Below are 22,824 nucleotides of genomic sequence, written 5' to 3' on the forward strand. Positions count from 1 at the left end.
ATAGGAACTCTATATTAATCGCATTCTAATCGTAGTTCTAGTGTTAAAAAGTACCATTTGTTTGAAAAAATTGTTAATAAGTTATCATAATTGTTTCGCCGAGAATCTTCCGACGGAAATATTTTTAAACGGAGCACGAATATTACTGTTAAGGTTTTTGAACAAATTTGGTCCAACAGTTCGTTAGCATAGCTATAAACCAGCTTCACTAGTCGGTTGAGTACTCATTGATACTGTTGCATGCATGATGGTTCACTATTAAAATGTACCTCGTTCATGTTTCCGATCAATATTCGTCAGCCAGAGATTTTAATTGTTCAGCGGGCCAATTAAAAACTTGGAAGAGAGAATTTAGATAGTATCTTGTGTTTATTTTGACATTATTAAATCGTTTTATAATATTTCAATATTTCCTCAATATTTCCATAAAAAGTAACTTCTCAAAAGTTACTAAAAAGAGATTGAAATCTCTTATATTTTCAATTTTACTCAGCAACTCTACAGAATATTTAAAATTCCTTATAGTCTAGAATTATGCAAGGTGTAATTAGTTAAATTACCAATTAAATACTGCATTCTGCAAGTGGAAGTTCCAGTTTTTTTTTACACGAAATGAGACATTTATACAAACATGTTTAACTTACGTTTCAATGCAAATTTCTCGAATTATCCGAGTTTATGATTAAATATGATAGCTAAGGTGACGAGTATAGAAAAGAAATTAGTAGAGCTACAGGAGAAAAAAATGGGACAGAAGAAGACAAGTCATCAAAGTCCGTTCTATAATACAAAAATATTTCAAAAAATTGATACCTCCGCATTCCATATATATAAGTCCATCGTATTTCAAGTAGATATTCCTCTTGTCAAAGCATTTCTAAAAGTGTTTCCATCTCTTTAAATGATTGATAAAGGATATCGATAAAACCACTCTTTTTTCATTCCCAGATCGATAAAACAGTCCGATACGGATCATGAAAGTTCATAAGACGTTAAATCCATTCATATACTATCTAGTCTATGCCACAAAATAATATAGAGTGGAAACTTTCATTATTTTTTATGTTCATAGTAGCAAGCTGCATAACCTTAAAATAAAATTATGTATTGTCATTTCTTTGCAGAAGATATCTTGTCACTTTCCATGAATAATAAAATAATAATATATTAATAATAATACTAAAAAAGAAAGAAAAAGTTATATATAAAGAACTGATGACTCCTATACGTCTGCGCGTTCGATATCTGGAAAGTACAGCAGACGTGCGCATTTCTTATCCTCAGGTTCTGCAGCTATATTCATGGAGCACATCTCTTATGACGCATGCGCAATCGCATTGGTACTCAAACGTTGAAGTTTCACCACTCTAAGTGTGTTGTGTGATCTGTGCTTTGATCAGTGAAGAATTTCTTACCATAGGGATGATGCGGAAACAATGGGGACACGTATGACTACGGTAAATATGATCCCTACGGTTACCCTCTGACTACCGACCTCTACATCCGGTACTAACAGTTCCTACGCAGCCATTTTTCCATCGAGTATGACATCACTGGTTGAAACGGTCGTCTATGGACTTCTGTCGAGAAGGTTGCATTGATTGAACAAGAAATTGATCGCCATGCAAGATTCAAAACGCGGGCCTGTGTCAACTACGCTGACAATAGAGCAGAAAGTGGAGATCCTGCAGAAGTTGGAATGCGGTGCTTCTACGTCCACTTTAGCCAGCGAGTACAACATTCACCCTAGCACGGTGCGGAAAATCCGGAGAAGAGGATTTCCCTCGTGCCAGGGAATTGACATGCGAAAACGGAAGAGGATTCGAAAGCCAGTGTACGACGCTTTGGATACGAAATTGTATTTATGGTTCTTAGAGACGAAGACATTGGGGATACCGATTACGGATCTGTTGCTGCAAGAGAAGGCGCTTCAGATAAGCCAAGAGATCGGGGGCTCGTCCACGTTTAAAGCCAGCCACGGCTGGTTATGGAAATTTAAAAATCGGCACAACATTCGTCTGTTGAACGCGTTCCGCGAGAAAGGAAGCGCTGACGCGACGGCCGCTGAGAAATTTACAGATGAGTTTCATTCGAGAATCGAGGAGGAAGGACTGCAGTGGTGTAATATTTACAACATGGATGAAACAGGACTTATTTGGAAAGCTTTGCCCGCGAAAACACCGCACAGCGTGAAGGGGAAATTCGAAGGGAAGAAACTGAAAAAGGATCGTGTGATTGTTGGTTTATGCGCGAATGCGACGGGGACGCATAAATTGAAGCCATTGGTGATAAATAAATTTAAAAATCCGAGAGCGTTGAAGCATTGTAAAGATCAGATGCCGGTGGTGCTTAAGTCTCAGAGGAGAGGGTGGATAGATCAGACAACATTTTCAAATTGGTATGAAAATGATTTTAAGTCAGCCGTGCGAAAGTATCAGTTGGAAAATGGAGTGCAGGAGAAGGCTGTACTGCTATTGGATAATTGTTGGGGACATAAATTGTTAATGGCAGAGTACCATTATGATGACCAATTTGAGATTGTGTTTTTACCACCAAATACTACTTCTCTTCTTCAGCCTATGGGTCAAGGCGTGATTGCGAAAATAAAGAAGCTGTTTCGCCATAAAATGTTAAGCAGAATCATAGCATGCGGTGGCGGGTTAAATGAATTTTATAGTAAGTATACAATCAAAGATTGTATACAATTATTAGATGAATCGTGGACTGAAATCAATTCTAGGAATATTAGGAATTCTTGGAATAATATAAAGAAGTCCTCGGAAGAAGTAATAGTGAAAGAAGAGTTAGATGAGCAAGACAAACAATTACACCAACTGATTGATACACTTGCCGGCAATGATGAGTACATGCATAATTTTATATCAGCTATTACAGAAGCTGATACAAATCTTTCAGAGGAAGAGGTTGAAGAAGGTTTAGAAAGTTATCCGGAGGAAGAACAAGAAGAAGAAGAGGAACAAGGAAGAGAAGAAGAACAGCAATTTAAATATGAAGAAGAAGAACAAGAACTGATAGGAAATGAAGATGAGCAATTAGAACAAGAAGGTGGAAAGGATGAACAAGAAGAACAAGAATATGAACAAACAGAGGAAGAAGAAGAAGAAGAGGAGGGAGATCAAAGTGGAACAAATAAAGGAGACAACAAATGGGATTCTAAGCTGGAGTTAGCTCAAGCTTTCGAAATTCTAAATAGGCATGCAGAAACGAAACCAAAATATGTAAAGACTCTATTGTTAGGCTTAAAACAGGCTTTCATGAGAGAAGAGACCTAGGAAACCGATTGAATTTAGTCTGTACATAAAACACAGCAGGTAAGATTTTATTTTCTTTTTTTTCAAGTTATCCCTTCACATTCAATATCTTTTATACGTATAATTACAGGACACAAGTGGACAAGTAATGTGTTTCTAATGAAACAATGCCTGGCTGGACACATTGTCAAAAAAGAAAGGTCCAAGTTACTATTTTAAATTTTTCTATTAATAACTCAATCTTAATCATGAACCATTCATTGAGTTTATTCATTTATTCTATGTTGCAGGTGCTATTTATATTAAAACTAGGATGGAAAATTAAAATGCGTATGAAGACAGCAAAAGATTAATTTTCGACTGCCTTTTTTATACAGATTCAAGTAAGTGTACCATTATACTAAGCATTAAGGAAATTATTTCAAAACGCGAATTCCAATTCCGGAGATTCGCATCTATAAAAATCTTAGATTTCACCGTGGAGTATCGTCCGAGTGTGGATTTCACCGGACGAAAACACGATTGTACCTGTATTGATAAAAATAAAATGAATTTTTATATTTATTCGAATTATTCAGTTTCTTGCAGCACCTTACATCACGCAAATGAAATATGAATACCAATAATTCGTCACTTGTGAATGATATAGGAACGTTGAAGATTTAAATTGCTGTGAGATGTATTTACATAACCATAATTAACACTAACTACCGAGCATTTTATACGATCAATATACAGTCATAAAGATTACAACAATAAATCTGTGTTGGTTTCTTCAGATATTCGTCATAGCATTCAAGTGGAGCTACTTATTTTCAAAATCATTTCGGATAATCGGTACCATTAACACGTTGGATGCCATAGGAGGGGGGGCCACCGGTGACCTCAACAAAATTGAATTACTATAATTTATTCAACTAAAGGATGACTATTTGAAAACTTTTCTATATTACAAGTAATACTACCTAACGTAGTGATATTCAACAAGATAAACCTGCAATGATAACGTAAATCAATTACATAGTTTGATATTGCATTATTTCCATTTTCTATACTTTTCTCCGCGAAATCGTGCGGCACTCAACGTATTAAACCATCAATAATTGCGAAATAAGAAAAGTACTCATAATCCTGACGGACACCGTAGTTCTACCGTTAAAAAGGAAACACTGAAACGGAAAGTACCATATAATTAGCGCCAGTTGTTATAATTGTAACAACCAACAGTGCATTGTTCATTAAGATCTAAAGTACTCGAACACGGTACGTTGCGTGTAAAATATCCGCGTTAAATGCTTTCAAATCGATTCGACTATCCGAGCGTACTCTTTTCCACGCTGCGTTTTGAAAATCTACTGTGCTCACTGTAAAGGCGTCGATTAGATTCGTGGGAATCGTTCGTGGGCTCGCGAAATGACTCGTGGGAATTAAACAGGTTTATGTAATGCAATCGACGCAGATATTAATTTCGCTGATGGCCAATCAAAGTATGTTTGCTATGCACATAATTGGTGATTGGAGAATTTACTCTTTGGCTGTTAACTCTTTACAGGCTACATGTTACTGTAAAAACAAATACCATTGCAAAGTGCAATCCAATTTAGAATCCGTAGCAAGATTCAATCAAACACGGGGATTTAGTTATTTTTACTTGAAGATACGATGTGCTTGATGCTATCGAGGCTTGCACAGTTATTACGTCGGAAACAGTTACAAGAATAGAGATAATGTAATAACAGTTTGGAAAGCTTTCGATCTATATCGGTTTTTATTATTTCTAAAACAGTTACCAAAGTTTTGTGTCGGTCCGCACAGTGGGTACTTAGTAAATTGAAAAACAACGGTGAAGTAGCAATCTCATCATTACTAATTTACGCTCTATTTTAACTCTTTGCACTTGAGAATATTTGTCTCGACAAATATTCATTACATTCTGATGAAATGTCAATGATATTTTTACAACTAACATAAAGAAATACCTTGTATAAATTAAGCGTCAAAACTATTTTATTCCGATGTTCCATGTGATACATTATATAAAATTTAATACTGAATTTGAAATTTAATCATTTTGTTCGGTGAAATCTAATGGTGACTGAAAGACTCATACTATAAATTCTTTAAAGTATCTGCTACCAACGGTTGAACAACGTCTTTCATTAAGCAAATTGTTATTTAATGTATCTCATATGATTCATTAGCAGATTCGCATTTCAACTTGGTTTAATGCAACCCTTGAGGCGATGTGGGTAACATGTAAAGAACTTTGAAACTACTCACCTGTAAATGGGCGTGATATCGCTTTTGTACCATACAACCAAAATTGCAGAATCATTTTCTCGTGGAGGACGGATATCACATGGTAATTCTGCTGTACCTTGAATAACCGCTCGAGCTGCTATAGCTGGTCCTGTAACACAAAACACTGATTGAGTAACCATCCTTTATACCCGCCACGACGAAGCTCGAACAATTTTGCTGTTGGCCCATAGTGTCCTTTTTACGACGCCATGATACGACACTTAAGCTAATATATTAAAATGCATTATTCGTTACTTTTTTAATGTGTAACATTTCTATAGATCAGTGTTCCTGTATTTCTTATTTCGAAATTGTGACGTGAATTTTGTTCATGCTTCCTCTTGTAAATTGCACTTCTAAAACAAACGATACGTTCATTGCACAAACTTTTCAAGCATTCACTCCTTAGACTTATAAATGTTTTATCATTCTTAAATGCTTTAACCCCTTATCTTATAGTAACGTGTGAGACTCGCAGTGAACATTTTAAATAGAATTTAACAAGAATAAATAAATAAATTACTCAATCCCTTTAAACTTAAATTAAATTCTTCTGTTATCAATTATTATATTATAGGGCAAACATAGAGATAGAATATATATATAGAATTTGTTTCCTTTTTCTATAAATTATTACTGACAACGTTGTATCGATCACAGTTGAAAAATAAATTATAGGACAAGGGGTTGATTCCCGTTTTGATATTATTAAAATTCATTATGATTAACAACGATATATTTCGAGGATAAAAAGATATTCAATTGGATTTATATAATTTTTAGAAGCAAAAGAATGTATTGAAAAGAAATTTAATGCATGACAACATTAATTGTAACATGTTTTGCTTTAGCGACAGCTTCTCTAAGTTAAATATGATTACTTATCTTTTAATTACATTACTACATAACTCCGAGATACCGTAACGTTTACGCCATTCAGCGCTATCACAGATGTACAGCAAATTTTATGGAAAATATTATTACACGCCTGAAATGCCGGACATATCGCGGCTGTTCAAGGGTTAAAAGTTCATTGAATCACGTAAAAAAATATGAAGAAGGAAATTCTATGATAAGTTAAGGGAATGTTATTATTCAGTACTTTATATCAGCTTCTAGCGTCTCTTCACGTAGGGTCGTTACAGGCAGACTTTAATTCATACGCTGTGAATTGATATTTCTCGTCAAACGAGTCCTGTTGCTCTACCGGGCGAGTAATATAACGATGTGCTTTCTGGTTAATGAGTGAAATGTTTTCATTACGGTAATATGCCGCCCGTTTCCCGTTAGTTTACAAGTGTAATGATTACGCCTATGTATTTGCAGCATGCACGATTCTTTGAATATTTCTCAATAAGTGGCTGAAATTTTTGGAATAGAAGCGGATAAATTAGTGTATCCTAATCCGTGTACGCCATATTAACGGCACGAAAAAGTACCTGGAAAATATCTGATTTCTAAAAATATTCGTTCAACTTGTTTGCAACTGCTTTCGCTGGAATTACTTAAACATTGATAATCTACTAGGAACAAAGATCAATTTATATTCACGGATACTGTGAAGCATAAGAATTAATAACAAAAAAATAGTATTTAATTTGAATTGGAAATTTGTGTGATATTCATTTCTATTTGCTTGCATTTGTTTTTAGAATGATTTATTTTCGATTATTTATCAAAATTAGAACAATACGTTTCTTGTGGTTCGAAGGGTCTTCTAGTCTTGAATCTGTACAAATACGAAAATTTAACTGAAAATCTGTCTCTAAAACGCCTTCGTAATTTAAATACTCGCGAACTGAAAATTCTGAAGTGGGTCAATTTGATGCGTCCAATAGTTTTAGTGTTAATAGTTAGAAAACTGAAATTCGTGGTAGTGATGATAAGATATATATCACAAACGACTTTAAAATAATTTTTATGATTCTCAGCAGTTCAGAAAGCTATAAAACTCCGTTTTCAATATTATTAATAAAAAAGAATCGTTTGCACTGCTCTCTACAAACTATCTATCTTTTAAACTGCATTTCAAATCAAATATCCTAATAATACAGAGTTATCGCGAAAGAATGTAAAAGAAATTCGGAGTGCAAAGGGTTAAGACAAAGAGTGCACAGTCTACGATAACACGACAAGATAACAAATCGCAGAAATAGTCATTTGATCTCGTCAAGCTTGATTTTGCTCGTAGAAACAACTCAGCCAACCGAGGTAGCTGGTTAAGCCGATAATCCGCGGGCCAGACAGTGTCGAGAAATCTTACGACTGTGCCCACCCGCCGCTAACTTCCATAGAAGTGTTCACCTTTGCCATTTTCTTACATTGCGTATACCATATATTCTCTGAATTTTATATCTTCGAAGAAACCGCATTGTAATCGAGACTGTAACGTAAATGAACTCATTTCTCGGGAATTTTCCTTTCAGGAATAAACCAACTCCAGGAATAATTTCATCTTTCCGTGGAAACTGAAGTGCCATTCTACGTTTGCAGAATAATACCGCAAATAACGAACAAGTCTCGGTTTCCTCGGTTTATTCGTATCGTTACAAGTATTGTTAAAAGGTTATTGCTAGTTTTTGTTGAGGAACTTACAGGGGGTAACAAGTTGATACGAGAAATATGAAAAATTACGATTCTAATGATAGAATTTGCGAAGATGCTTTTTCTAGGCAGAAGATTAGACCTTTGTATTTTATATTCTATCGAATTTTCGTTATGAAAGTAAGATTTCTTTGATTGTTAAATACGATACGAGGAACACTTTGTCTTAACTTCCATTTTTCGTCAATTCTCAATTTCCTCGTACAGTTATCTAATAATCCTTACATTGAAGGACATCGATGTATCTGTACTATTCGCAAACTATATTTTTCTGATATCTATTATAGTAGATCTGCGGTACTAACACTAGAACTACCGAGCGTTCAATACGATTGATAAGTAAACCCTATAAAAATTTTGACAATAAATTATTTTCAGTTTCTTCAGACGTTCATTACAGTATTCAAGTGGAACTATTTATTTCCAAAATCATTTCGAATATTCAATGCTTTAAAGATATCAATAATTGCGAAACAAACAAATTGATAAAAATAATTTTGACTGTTACGGTGGTTCTGGTGTTAAACGCTCGTGCGATTGAGATATTTTCGGGTTAACAAGTGACACGTAAAACGCGCGAACTAGAAAATATTTCGAGTCGGCAATATCGAAATTCCATGTGGAATATTTTGTTGGTTATATTTTTTTATCGGCCATAACGATCGCAGCTCCACGAAATCTGTGTAATTCGCAATTGCCCCTGTAGCAGGAAGTGGGAAAACTATTCCCGTTCTCCATTCCGGCTCGATTCGAGAGGGTTAAGGGGCGAGAGTGAAGCCATCTCTGGGAAGGGAATGCAGGGACAAGAGTTGAAGCCCTATTCCACAACGAAAGGGTGGAGAGCTGGGAGAAGTGGGTTGTTATTTCTGCGTTTCGCATTTTTTGAATGCACACCGCGCGTAATCACTCCTCCGACTGATTCGATAAAATAACACCTGCTCGGATAGAAAGTGTTGTTTTTACCTAGAATTGAATATAATCACCCTTTTCCTCTCGAAATTCACCCTTCTGCGAATCAAGTATTTCTACATACACATTTTATTGAAAAACCATCAAATGTTAATTAACTATATGAATATGTATGTCAAATTACCAGTTGCTGCTGCAGGAGAATCATTATAGACAAGGTTATGTATATAAAAATGATCTGCACACAGTTATCACATGTGCATGCTTTGAACCTACGTAACTATATATAATTATATGAATTTTATACATAATATGTACTAACTTTGATGAATTGATGAGTTACTTCTGAATAAATATATAATACACTTGTTAGTAATAAAATTTTTCATTCCTTACTAACTGCATAATCAACATTTGATGGTTTTTTAAGTGAAACATGTATGTAGAGGTATATACTTGATTTGCAAAAGTGTGAATTTCGAGTACAAAGTTTATATACAGAATATACAGAATCATCAATGATGATTTTCTAAGTGAATTCTCGCCAAAGTACAGACAATCTCGAAATAGACTAAAGTTCATACCGTCATTTCTCGTTAAAATAATATAACATGTTCTTGTTATAGTAATCAGAGTCCGAACAACGAAAGAGAATAGAAAGATTGTATTGTACTCAAGATGGCCGAGTTACAGCGTACAATAAACCGCGAGAAAGCCTTCCCGAAATGTAGCGCCTCGCATTTTGTTTACAGTAGCGTTCTCAAACAGCCATGTTTGAATCCTTCATTCGTCCGTTTCTGCCCTCAAAGAAACACCCGGATATCCTCAACGTAATCAGTGAAGGTATCTATATACCTTCACCCGAAAATACCTTGCGGCAGCAACTTTAGGTCGACGATCCCAATAAACAAACAGCCGTTGCAGCTTACTACGATGTTATCGCCAATGCACTCAGGCTACGAATGGAATTACTGGCAGGCAAATGTATTCTGTATGTTTGCTTTTCACTATTCCCTTTCACGTGGAACTTCACTTCCCTGCGACTTCGCCCGAGCTTTATACAGATCTCACTGCAACACCTACTATTTCACTGTTTCCGATTATGAATGAATCAGATTTATAACCTCGTCGAGCATGACAAATGTATCTGAGGTATCGTTGAACTTGTACAAGATAGTAGCGAACGATAGCCTAAATTTACTTTAAACACACTTGATGGATTTACTTGAAATAGTACATATTTCTGAATTTTATAAATGCTAGCAATGCAAGTCGTAGATTTTGTTGACCTAGTTCAAACATGTGTTTCTGTTAGAATTAGGAAAAGTGACGAACGAGGAGAGGGCCAGACAAAAATCTGTTTTTTAATAGGCTGACCACGTTGGTCACTGATGTCTTCCGAATTATTTGAAAACTATTATCATTCGTCGTACAACTAATGTCGAGTGAACATTTAACTCTTTGCGGACGAAGATATTCTCAAACGTACGAAACCTTCAGCAGATGAAGCTAAATTATATATCAATTGCTTAAATAATAGAAAAAAAACAGAAACTACTTACTGATCTCTCGCTGCTTCAGTAATTAAATCATTTGTTCTCGACTTACTCTTTCAAATGTGAAACTTCCATCTCGCCGAAATGTCGACGACTTACATTACCATTAACCCGCAAAGGGTTAATGGTGTAAATAACTAGATAACAATGTAACGTAAGCATTGCGATACCGAATAATACTAATAATACCAAATGTAATATCATTGTATTGTATTATTGCAATACTATTATATTTTATAATTGTAATATTAACTATCACCTAATTACAGTAACATACCAACTTAAAGCTCACTCTTTTCAAAAACGGAGGATTGTCGAAAAAGCCATCAGAGTGTCATTTCTAGGTCTGTACTACACATGCACAGCGCTTCAAAAGCTGGTTTTTCTATCTAGCTCTCTCCCTGTAAAATATATGTGTATGATAAAAATGAAAAACAAACCCAGCCTAAAGTTAACACGTTGAATGCCATGGGGGTCACCGATAACCCCCAACCAAATCGGACTACTATAGTTCATTTCAATTAAACAATGATTATTTGACAACATTTCTGTATTATAAACAATGCTTCCGAACGCGGTGATATTGAGCAAGCTCAGCGTGCAATAATAATAACGCGATTCAATCAAATGGGTTAATATTATATTTTTCAACGTGTTAATTATCATGTTACATCAAGATCATCGTAGATTTTTTCATGTTTATAGCATGACATTTTCACCTATATGTTATTAGAGTTTGATTCGGTGTATTTATCACGTGTCGTTTTGTAAAGGTAAAAAAATCGGTGTACCAGGCGCGAGGAAACAAGGGTATAGTCGGCGAGAAGGATATCTTGACTGTTAAATGTCTTCCACCGACCAGCCTTGTTGACAGAAGCTCCTCGTCTTTAGTCTTAATCCTTCCGAAGCGCAAACAAGGGTGAGAGCACTGTTAAACCTCATTCAGAGGGAGGCGATTAAGTCCTTGGAATTATTGCTTCGAATTAGCTGCCCCTCTTACCCGTAAATACACGCGACAATTGGTGGTTGCCATGCGAGTATAAATCGAACAGAAATTGTTACTGCAATTAACGTTTCATTTTGAACGAACGTTCTCTTTTGAAAGTGAAAATATCGACGCCGCTAAGAAGATTCGAAATATCATTAGAAGATTCGAAATATTATTCCTATACGTTTCTTCGTAAAGTAATTTCTGATACAACTAAGCGTTGGATAATCGTTCGATTTGTAAATGTTAATTAATATCCTACATTCATGCAGGCGAAACAACCTGAAATAAAATGCTCACTTCGAGAATATTAATCATAACCTTCGAAGAACTAATTTAATCGACATCTGAGCAGAGAATGATTCGATAATATTAACTCGACGCAACTACAATGTCAATATTAGTATATAGTTCATAAAACATATTATAATATTTTACTCGGATTAACTCTTTGCTCTACAACATCGTGTTAGACTCGTGGTGGAGATTTCGAATAGAATTTAACAGATATGTATGTCACTGGATCCTTCCCACGAATTGAATATAATTTTTCTATTAATTTTAATGCTTCTAAGAAAACGTAGAAATAGAATAAGTTTAGAATATTCCTCTGTTTCTAATGAATTATGAACAATCAAATATCTTTGTTAAGCGTGGTAGAGAAAGAAATAGGGCAAGAGGTCAAACTTGTAAATCCATATACCCGCTCGTTAAATGTAAATAATTACCACTACCTCAAAAGTTCAAACAATTAAGTGTCCTTCATTTATACCATAGTTGCGTCGATATTCAATTCTATATTGAAGCTACTCGCGTACGATTTCTCAGGAATAATTTCTTCTTATTCCGTCATAAGCACGATGTGCAATTTAATCGTACTTTTCAGGTTATACATCCGCGCGTGATGATTCCCATCGGAATGGGCGGTTTGAAAGAGCGATTCGAATAATTCGAACTCCTCTCTGGAAGATCCAGCAGTGAGCCGTCCGTGGTGTCGGGATTTTGCCTAAGGCGTATTTTCTCGTCGGCAACCTCAGTCGGTGACTGGGCTGGCTCATTCATAACGGATGAAGCGACCAGACTTGTTATGATTGGCAATCAACCTTATGGTACACCAACGGCACGCATCATCCCCTAAAAGTAGGCGGTCGAGATGACTGAGCAGCCTGAACCTACCGGCAGCTTACTTTGCGGATTCTCTCCTCCGCCGAGATAGAATGTTTCACGGTAATGCGCAAAATACATCGGGTCCAATCTTTGTGAAATAACCGTGGATGATGAAGTTGCCGCCGCATTTTTCCACATGTCTTATCTTTATCTCTGCTCGCCGGGAAACGATGAAACAGCAGACACTGAAAAGGTCGACACGGAGAGACAATACGGTTTAAATTGCTCCTGGCAATTGGCATTCGACGAGGGAACCAGTTTGGCTGTGTTTCTAACGCGTTCACTGCTACGAGATTCTTGAGAGTTTTATATTTCGCTTATACTTTCATAGCAAACGTAAATAGAAATAATTATTCAGCATTTGATATGATAATTTTTACGTAACAGTATTATCTAATTGTTTACGCTATTACAGATTTTTATTCGGTCAATCATCTTATATATTGTCATTGTTCTCGACCAATTCCGTGTCATCGGTGACAGTTGATGCGTTAAATAGTTTTATTGTAGTTCCTTTTAGCATATTTATAACCATGAGTTTTCGTCATTCTTTTTTACTTGCGTTAATGATAGAATATTTCAGTAAATTGAAGTGTTCGCGATGTTTTGTTGTAGATTGTTTCAAAATGTGAATGAGTAAAAGTACCTATACTTGACCAGTTTAGAAAAACAAGTAAATAAATAATTTAATTCGGGTGAAAGTGTTTCAGAGTTGGGTCAATAGTTGCTGCAGCAGATCTATCGCGTTTATCGAAAGATTCTTACGTTTAAAAACCTTATTTCTTAAGTTTTCCTGAAAAATGGACAACTACTGATACCAGGTCAATCACTGCTGCATTTACCTTAATTTCTATTTATAAAACTTGCGATAAATGTTTATAATAATGCCAGTGATCCGTGATTTTCGCAAGATACGAACAAAATTATTTTTATCTGATTGAATTATGGCGAACCAAGAGACTTTTACAACGAAAACAACGTTTCGTGCGGTTGTTAAGCTGCTTTCTAGAAAATGGTAAAAATCCAATGGACTGCGATTTTAAAATCGACCAAATTGTATTCCTCCCATTTTGGTGATAGTGGTTATCAGCTGTAATACTATCACGGCTTTAGTAACCTGGTTAGTTTCACGTTCATTTTCAAGTTAATAACAATTAAAATATGACGATCCGCCATAGTGGCGTGCACGAGGCCGGCCAATGCGATCGTGGCAGTGATATACCGCGCGATAGACAAAGACAGACAGCTGACTCGCGCAGCTCGCACGTCGCCATTGGTGAATGTGAATCGTTAATAACTTGAAAACGAAACCGAAACCGCAATTTCGTCACTGTTCGTTTTCGATCTATTCCGGTTTGCGCAGTCACCCCTTAAAACGCCCATTTCAACGATTCGTAACCCTCTGCAGACAAGCACGAACATTTCCCTGCAGTGATTTACATCAATGGTTAATTTTATTCAAAAAATCTTTATATAATGAAACTTTTTTTAACACTTCGACTGCCACGTTACTCGAATTCGAGCAACGCCATTTTCTGTGTAAACTTGAACATTTATTTTTTTTTGGTAACGTATCGAACGAACTGAATTTTGTTGGATATACTAGATTTAACACGTTGACTTCCACGAGAATTTTTAGCGTTTCGTTATAGTATGATATATTCGTTTTTAACACGTTGAATGTCGAACGATTTTAGTAATTATTTTTTTAAATATAACGTCAGAGTATTTTATTGAATTGCGTTATCATTGTTGCACGGTTACTTTGCTAAACGTCGCCTTAGGTTGTATTCTTTGTAATATGGAACAGTTTTTGACTAATCATCGTTTAATTGAGTGAATTATAGTAATTCGATTTGGTTGGGGGTCACAGGTGACGGCATTCAACGTGTTAATAAAGGTTAATAGTATTTGACATTATTAATTTTAGTATTATAGTGCTCATATTACAGTTTATTGTCTAGCTTTTTATGTTACTAAATATTTTGATTCAATATCGATTTTCTTACTGTAATTGCTTTCCAGCAATTCGTTCGATTGCGACTGCTACACTTTACACTTCGGAAAATGGTTTCAGAAGGATTTCCATAAAAATGGAATGAAAGGTCTAGAAACTTGTTGGCAAGAATTTATAGACTTCAATGATCGTTATTTCGATGAAACATCTCATTACTAAAGAATTCGCGATTATTATTTCATTAATATAATAGAGTCAATGTATCTCTCGCAAAGTTCACGTATATTAGAAACATCTCTAAAAACTGAGAAGTCTGCACGAAGACTACGTTTCTCCCACGTGATAGTTCATTCGAGAACAGAATTCTACGTGAACGTTAATCAAGCGAGTCTCTGGAACACAAAATCTAATTCAATAATATTATTAATTATTAATTATTATTAATTATCATTAATATTCGAAATTTTATTTTTGAGTTATTTTTAACGGCTATTACACTTTACATTTTGTGAAACGGTTTCAGAAGAATTTTCATAAAAATGGAACGAATAGACTATAAACTTGCTGGAAAGAATCTATAGAATTCAATGATTGTTATTTCGATGAAAAATATCGATTACTGAAGAATTTATGTTCCTTTCAAGCTAATCCTATAAATTGGACATTTCATACAACCTAATACTCTCCGTCTGCGCGTCGACATCTTCTTCTAAGGAGAATTCAATCTGCATTCGGGATCTATTCCCTCCGCTATAATATTGGAACCTCTTCTGAAGACATCCGAAGATTCAGCAGCTAGATCAAAAGGGTGAATGCGAGGCTCATGAAGCCGTTCAGATTCGCTTTGTGCCAAGTAGGACTCAATGCGAATTTATTTTTGCGACGCCTTCGTACAACATGCTTCTGCGAAGCTTTTTCAAAGGTTTAATGAAAATGCCACGTATTGCACCGCTCCGTAGGGGCTTTACAGCTTCGGCTCGTTAATTTTTCAGCACGCTTCTGAAAATGCATTACGAACTCTTAATGCTGGATTCATTGACACCGCGAAGAATCACCAGAGAAAGATAGAAAACAGTTGATACTCTGATAAAACGGTCTTCTCAGCGATTTATAGACAGAGATCTGGATAACTGATAATCATGGGAGTTGTGGAACTTAATTGTTTTCTTAAAAACATTGAAATAATACGTAATTCACTACGAATTTCTATATAACAATGGTTTCGGTTTTATTCCTATAAACATTCAATGACTACACCAATTTTATCTTTCATTCTGCAAGAATATAATCTCTATAATGCGATTAATCCTTTAAGGACGAATGTCATTTTGAAGATTACTGCGTGAAGAACAGAGAATTATCACGTGAATTCGGACAACTGCATCAATCGAACTCGACTTAATTCTTACGAAACGATGTTTAACCCCTTGTACTCCAGAAGCATGTCACTGGAAATAATCAACATCTAATGAGATACCGACGACATTTCTCGAAATTAACTTGACGAGATCGCACAGAAATCTAGGACCAAAACTATTTCATTTGAATATTTCACATATCGATGCGTTACATAAAGTTTAATAGGAAACAACCTTCACAATGTTGTTGCATCGACTCAATCATTATCATCAAAGGGTTAAAATATTCAATTCCCCTGAAATTCATGGGTTCCATAGATCTAGCGTTAAATAAAATAATTTTTTGTAATTTCTATTTCTTTTTCCAAACGAAAGCGTTGAAATTGAAGCGAATTTCCTCGAACTACGCGCGTCAGCCGGTTTCATGGATTTTCCGTTTGTACGAAAGTTTCTATGACGCGTAAAAAAAAATGACTTATGTCTAGATTGGTCGACACGGTTACACGTGTCGCTACATTCGCGGTACATATGTAATATTGGAACGGGAAATCCATTGCACGTTACATTGCTCACGATGTCGTTGCATTTTGCGTTTACACGATCACATGTTAGACCAAATCCGCACTGTAAACCTGTGCTACGTACTGTTCACATAGATACGATTAGCCGAGGTCGTTAGTGTTCGAACCGATCATTGCAGACGATCGTGGAAACCTTGCAGATGTCCGTGGAATTGTCGATCGCCGATAAGGTTCGCACGGAAAAAAGCGTTCGTTCGCGATAGTCGGTGCGGTTGAAACGGAAAAATAAAATAATTTCATTAGATCGAATAGTAATTCATCATGCGATTGCCATACGGCAATATACGGTATATACCGGGTGACAGTGTAGTTGTTAGCCAGTACTTTATTTGTAAATGATAATTATAGAGGATATTAGGTTTTAGTTAGAAGAAATTGGGTTGTGAACTTTTAACCTCTTGCTGGAAATACGTTCTTTTACACATTGATAATCTTGTATTATGCATTCGATTGTTTTGAAACGTATCACTCTACACGAAATTATTAATAAACAAAATTGGTGCATATATCTGCGTAAAATAAATGAAAACAAAATTCGCGCAAGAGAAATCACGTTCATTTCCAGTGCAAGCGGTTAATATTTGCAAGATAAAATGTTGAAGGAATATAGGTGATGATTTTTTTGTTCGACGTAAGTGACAATTGAAACTTCAATACAATGTATTTTGAAATAAAGAGTTGTTTAACTAAGAATGAGATGTGTTGGTTTATGGATAACTCTCAGTTGCCAATCACAGCGTTTGAAATGAAATATTTACACATTCACAGAGATTTCCATTTGTTCACTCTATATTTACTTATACTTTATTTCACACTTTAGTAATTATCTTATACTTCATTCCATTTTTCTAAACGATACATTGAATTCTATATTCGATTGGTTGAATCGATCGAAGTTCAATGCAGTTTCATAGAATCCACATATTTAAATAAATATGTAACACAGCTCTTCGTAATAAAATCTTTGATCTCTTACTAATTAACATTTGACGTATCTTTACATGAAATATACACGTACAAGTACCTGATTTGCAAACGTTTGAATTTCACATGCAAAAGGCTGAGTTTCCAGTGCAAAAAAACCTATATTCGGGCACCTAATAACTTCCCAGATTTTTCTCCTCTTTCCATGTGTATCGTATAATATAGTACTTCGCGATTCCAGCAAAGATTTCACTTTATTATAGAATATTATATTCCTGTTATCGTGAAACGATCTACATTCTCCGTGTAAAGGTATCCACCGTGTGATCGGGAATTACGTATCATTTGTGCTTTTCGGTTATACGGAGCAGAGCAACATTCGGGCTATATCACGCTCTCGTGCTCCTCTTCCGTTTTCGAACAACGTGGGAGCTTACATCGAAGACTCATACCTGCGCCAGGTATTGCGCACGTTATGCGCGAGCGTCGGTGTGTACGTGAAACTGCAGACCAGCAATCAAGGCGCAGCTTAAAGCTGATTAATCGAAGTGAACGCCGGCGCGGAGGCGTGACGGACGTAATCACAAAGCACCCGCCATTTAAATTTTCTTACGGCGTCAAACCCATTAATAACGCCGGTTTCCTTAATTTTTCATAGTATCATACGAACGGTAACGGGATTTCTTTTCTTTGATAGTCATTGTTCAGCTTGTGTAGATAGACAGGAACTTTACCATGTTTAACAGTAGAATTATCTTACTACATGGTTAAAGTGGCTGGTTTTAGTTTTATTATCTTGCAATTGTTGATATATTAAAAGTGGTAAATATATGAAGTGTTTTTGAAGATAAGTAGCTTCTCTAGAATATTATAATAGATTTTTGAAGCAATTAAGAAAGATTGATTGCTATAATTTTTTTTGTGGATACATAGGAATTTCATCATGCTTAACAGTAGAATTATCTTACTAAATGGTTAAAGTGACTGATGTTAGTTTTTTTATTTCGCAATTGTTGATATCTGAATAGTGGTGAATATTTGAAACGTTCGTTGAAGATAAGTAGCTCATGATTAAGAAAAGGATCAAGTTATGAATTTTTGTTATTACTTTTTACATTCGAAGGCAAGTGTTGTTTCGCAGCTGTTATTGGAACTGAAAGAAAATCGTTTGTTTAAATTTTCCGTGATACAAATATTGACATCTGCACCGAATGAAGGGAGTGTAATTAGGTACATAAGTATTTGAGGCGTAGTCGAGTGGTACGAAAGACGAAACCCTCAAGGATAGTAAGTGTTTTAAGTGTTTTTCGTCTCCCCCTCGCAGAGTCGCTGGAATTTACACAGGGGCGCGATGTTTGCCCCCGCGGTATGTAGAAAGAAGAAAAAATTCAATCTTCGGTTGTTTGTTTCCGACATTTCGATAGCTACCACTATTATTTCACGCTATTTCATAATGTTACATTTATTTTCATACGCAATACTCTACGAGAATTCGAAAGATACACACAACTTTTATTTACTTATATTGTAATTTAATCTGAACTGTTTTCATCTCATTTAACATAAAACTTCACCAATGAAAGGTAAAATATTACATATTACTCACATTTCTCGTAGATGTTGTTTATTAATCTCTAGTTCAAATTATCCTAACTTTATTCTGATTTAAATTGCACGAATAAGTCGTCACCGTAGAAAACTTTCGATTGACGTCGTGCACTCTATATCTATTTATTATTTAAGTATTGCTAAAGTGTAAAGATTATTCTCTACTATTTTTAGTTAGAGCATGTTAAAATTACCATTTCACTTTGATAGGATAAACCCTGATCAATGGCATTCTGCTCGAAAAACACCGGCCAGATGTTCGTTAACGAGGAATAATTTTAACGAATATTCTCAATTTTATGCATTTTTATCATAGACATAACAAATAAATTGTTTTTATTATTTCTATAGATATAAATATTTTTATTCTCTCTATAGATATAAATAGTAAATATTCTAAATTTTATAGATTACTATTATAGATACACCAAATACATTGTTTTTATTATTTTTATAGACATAAATAATAAATATAAATTCTCGGTAGCTTCCAGCGCACGAGTAATACAGATGAAAATTCAAGCTGATAATTTCGTGTTACGAGCACCTACTATTTCCCAACTATCTCAGAGCCGTGGTTCGTCTCAATTTCATGGAACATCTTACATAGCCGTATATGCATTTCAGAAATCTGCATTTCCAATGCAGCTCCGTATATCCTGCAGCTAGCGCGTGGTTCACTCCGAGTTCCTTTGGAACTCTTTCTATCGTGACGTTTTAAGGAACTGTACAAGGATATCTTCGCATTGTTTATATTTATAGGTTTATCAAACACGTGAAAAATAATTCGAAATTCACTAATTATCCGCAATGCAAGATCGCTGCACGAGTAATGTCTGGCAATCAAAACGAAGAAAATAAAAAGCGAAGGGATATTTCAGCCTTAGGATCGCAGTCACTCTGCGAAATGCATATGAAACCCATGTTCATTATAAATTCTAAGTCTTATGAAAGATGCAAAACTCATTTGCGTAGTAATTAAGAATTTAGCACGACCGGATATCCCGGGACTGGGAATCCAGGCGGTGCTCGGAGTGCAAACACAGCTTGAAATCATTTTCGCGCAGTTATACAATAAGTTTTGGTTATCAATACGTGTCTCAACCGCATCTTAATCATTTTCAATTATACATCCACGATCCCCAAAGAGTTAGCAGAATAACCGTGCGGTTGTAATTAACCACGGATCGTTATGCATTTACGGGAAACTTGAAAATGGAGCATTTCATAGAATGCATGCGATGCGAGGAGATGTATAAAGTACCTCAAGTGCAGTGGTTTTTGTAATATTTGTTGGGAATAACTATTCTCTATCGTAATTCTAATTCTCTAATTGTGTTCTTAAAAATTTGCATGAAGGTCTGTAGTGTAATAATGAGTCCAAAGACTGTTATAGTACACTATTCTTCATTAGAGATTTATTGTAAAATTTAAATTAATTTAAACGTCAAAATGATTAAAATTTAAAAATTGGAATAGAATGTGATCGTTTCATATTAAAGAATGATTGAACGCAGGATTAAAAATCGTTTCTCGGTAGATTAACTTAAGATAATGAACCGAGGAAGAAAAGATACACCATGGAACACGTAGTTTTTAACGTTGTCGCAGAATGATCTAAGAGAGGTTCTCATTGCTCGAAATTCGTGTCGCCGTATTGTTCACGATATCACGTAGAAAAATGATTTTTTTCTTTTAATAAGGGGTGCAATGTTTCACTTAAATATGAAAGATAATGAGCCGTGGTCTAATTAACGAGGGAGACGCTCGAAGACGAGGAGCTTTTAATAAATGTTCCCCGGGTTTCCATAAATTTTCAGCAGCAAATTAAATCGACGAAATGTTCTCGTCGTAAATTACGAGTCACCTGATACGGGGAAAAGAATTATTAAGCGTTTCAGGTTTCCTAATTTATCGGCGGATTGATATACGTCGCGCGTAATCCACTCCTTCGATTACACTGTGCGAGACAATCGATCACTTATTTGTTGCGGTACACTCTTTCAGCTAATCTTCGGTATTCCCACTTTTCTCAACATTTTTGTTGAATTTAAATATTACAAATGTCGAACGTCGTGGGTGATATTCGTGCAATTAACGTTAATTGTTTTCATAGAGAGATAAACCTGCAGTAGCAGCATTTGGTAACTATACAGTTATTATAATTAATTTTGCAACTATACAATTATAATAATTAATTTCGCAACTAGACAATTATTATAATTAATTTTGTAACTGTAAAATCATAGTAATTAATTGTGTAACTACGAAATTATTACTGTTGTAGGAGAAAGAGAATTTTTATGCAAACAATATAATTATTTCATCACAGCTCACAATAAAACAACGAATCAAACAACGCGCACACTATTTATACACTCAGGTGCTCTTGTCTCACTCGCACACTTTCTAGAACATTCTTTCATTACCATGAATTAACTTCACGTATATTTGGAATATTCTAGATTCATAGAAAACGAACATTATTAACATAAAAATCAATATAGAGAAAACCAATTTCGTCTGGAATATTCGAATGCTTTGAACATTCATACAAAACGCGCTCACACACACAGTTGCATCATTCATCTATTACACACACATTCATCACTCAATATATCTATTCCCACATTCAAATACATTCATTCCCGCACTATTTATAAATAATATTTAATTAAATTTTCTTTCACCAGTCTATATATTCTAGTTACCTTATTACTTATTATTTATTATAAAAATAATCTTGGAACATCAAAAAATGTAATAGTGAAATCTACAGTCTTTTACGTTAGTTCTCAAATTTTCAGCAAATGATTCTACGTTCACTGATAATTTATTTGAATAAAAATATAGTTCAGATGAGTACGTAATATGATAGGCAGTTTTTCTAGTTTCAAAACTCTCATTTATTGGCCATTGAAAGAGAGAAGAGGGTACGTCGATTTTCTTCTTCGCCGTGAAGCAAACTTCTCTTCCTTGGCGAAATGAATTAAAAAGATGGCGAAACTTTGACTTGACCGCATCGAGTTTGCGGGTATCTCCCAACGGCAAGAGTTTACGACCGTATTGTTCCTTTAGTTGGCGATAGCAACTGGCACGTACCCACGAAATATAATTCTATCTGGTGCATCTTATTAACTGCGGACTAATATCTAGAAACGCTGTTCTCTATTGTCCAATGAATATTTATCAGATGCTTAAATGTTCTTTAACCCCCTGGCTACTGTTTGCAGCTAAAGACGCTTGAAAAATTTGGTTTTGCTACACTGTTAACGCCCATAAGCTCTTATAGAATGTTATTGACAATAATTGCAGTAAAGCTTGATTATATTTCACGCGAGCGAATTATAATTCAACAGTTACATCTTCTGTTAGGCATATATTGTAGAAATGTGATGGTTTTAGATTAGTTTAATTTAGTTGAATTCAATGTTTTCATGATTTTAATACATTTTCCGAGGAATACGTACTGATGTAGAGTTCTGTAGTAGCCAAAGAGTTAAAGATGTTTCATTTTGAGAGAGGAAATTTGCTTGTTCGAATTTGAAAGAATGCGGATGTTTGAGGCGAGGGAAATATTGAATAGGTCAAAATTTGTC

General features: G+C 35.1%; 1 protein-coding gene across 8 annotated transcripts in view; it reads right to left on the reverse strand.

Moving 5' to 3' along the window:
* Nucleotides 1-22,824, reverse strand: part of LOC116431823 (nephrin) — a 398,983-nt gene that overhangs the window by 15,852 nt on the left and 360,307 nt on the right. For 7 of the 8 annotated variants that reach the window (XM_031987733.2, XM_031987731.2, XM_031987735.2 and 4 more), the window contains exon 4: nucleotides 5,553-5,682. In XM_031987733.2, the coding sequence (XP_031843593.1) occupies nucleotides 5,553-5,682 (130 nt within the window). Of the gene's footprint in view, nucleotides 1-813; nucleotides 1,070-5,552; nucleotides 5,683-22,824 lie in introns of those variants that run through there. The other variant, XM_031987736.2, reaches the window with a different exon arrangement.

Source organism: Nomia melanderi, chromosome 3 (genome assembly GCF_051020985.1).
Source record: "Nomia melanderi isolate GNS246 chromosome 3, iyNomMela1, whole genome shotgun sequence".
NCBI classification, from domain to species: domain Eukaryota; kingdom Metazoa; phylum Arthropoda; class Insecta; order Hymenoptera; family Halictidae; genus Nomia; species Nomia melanderi.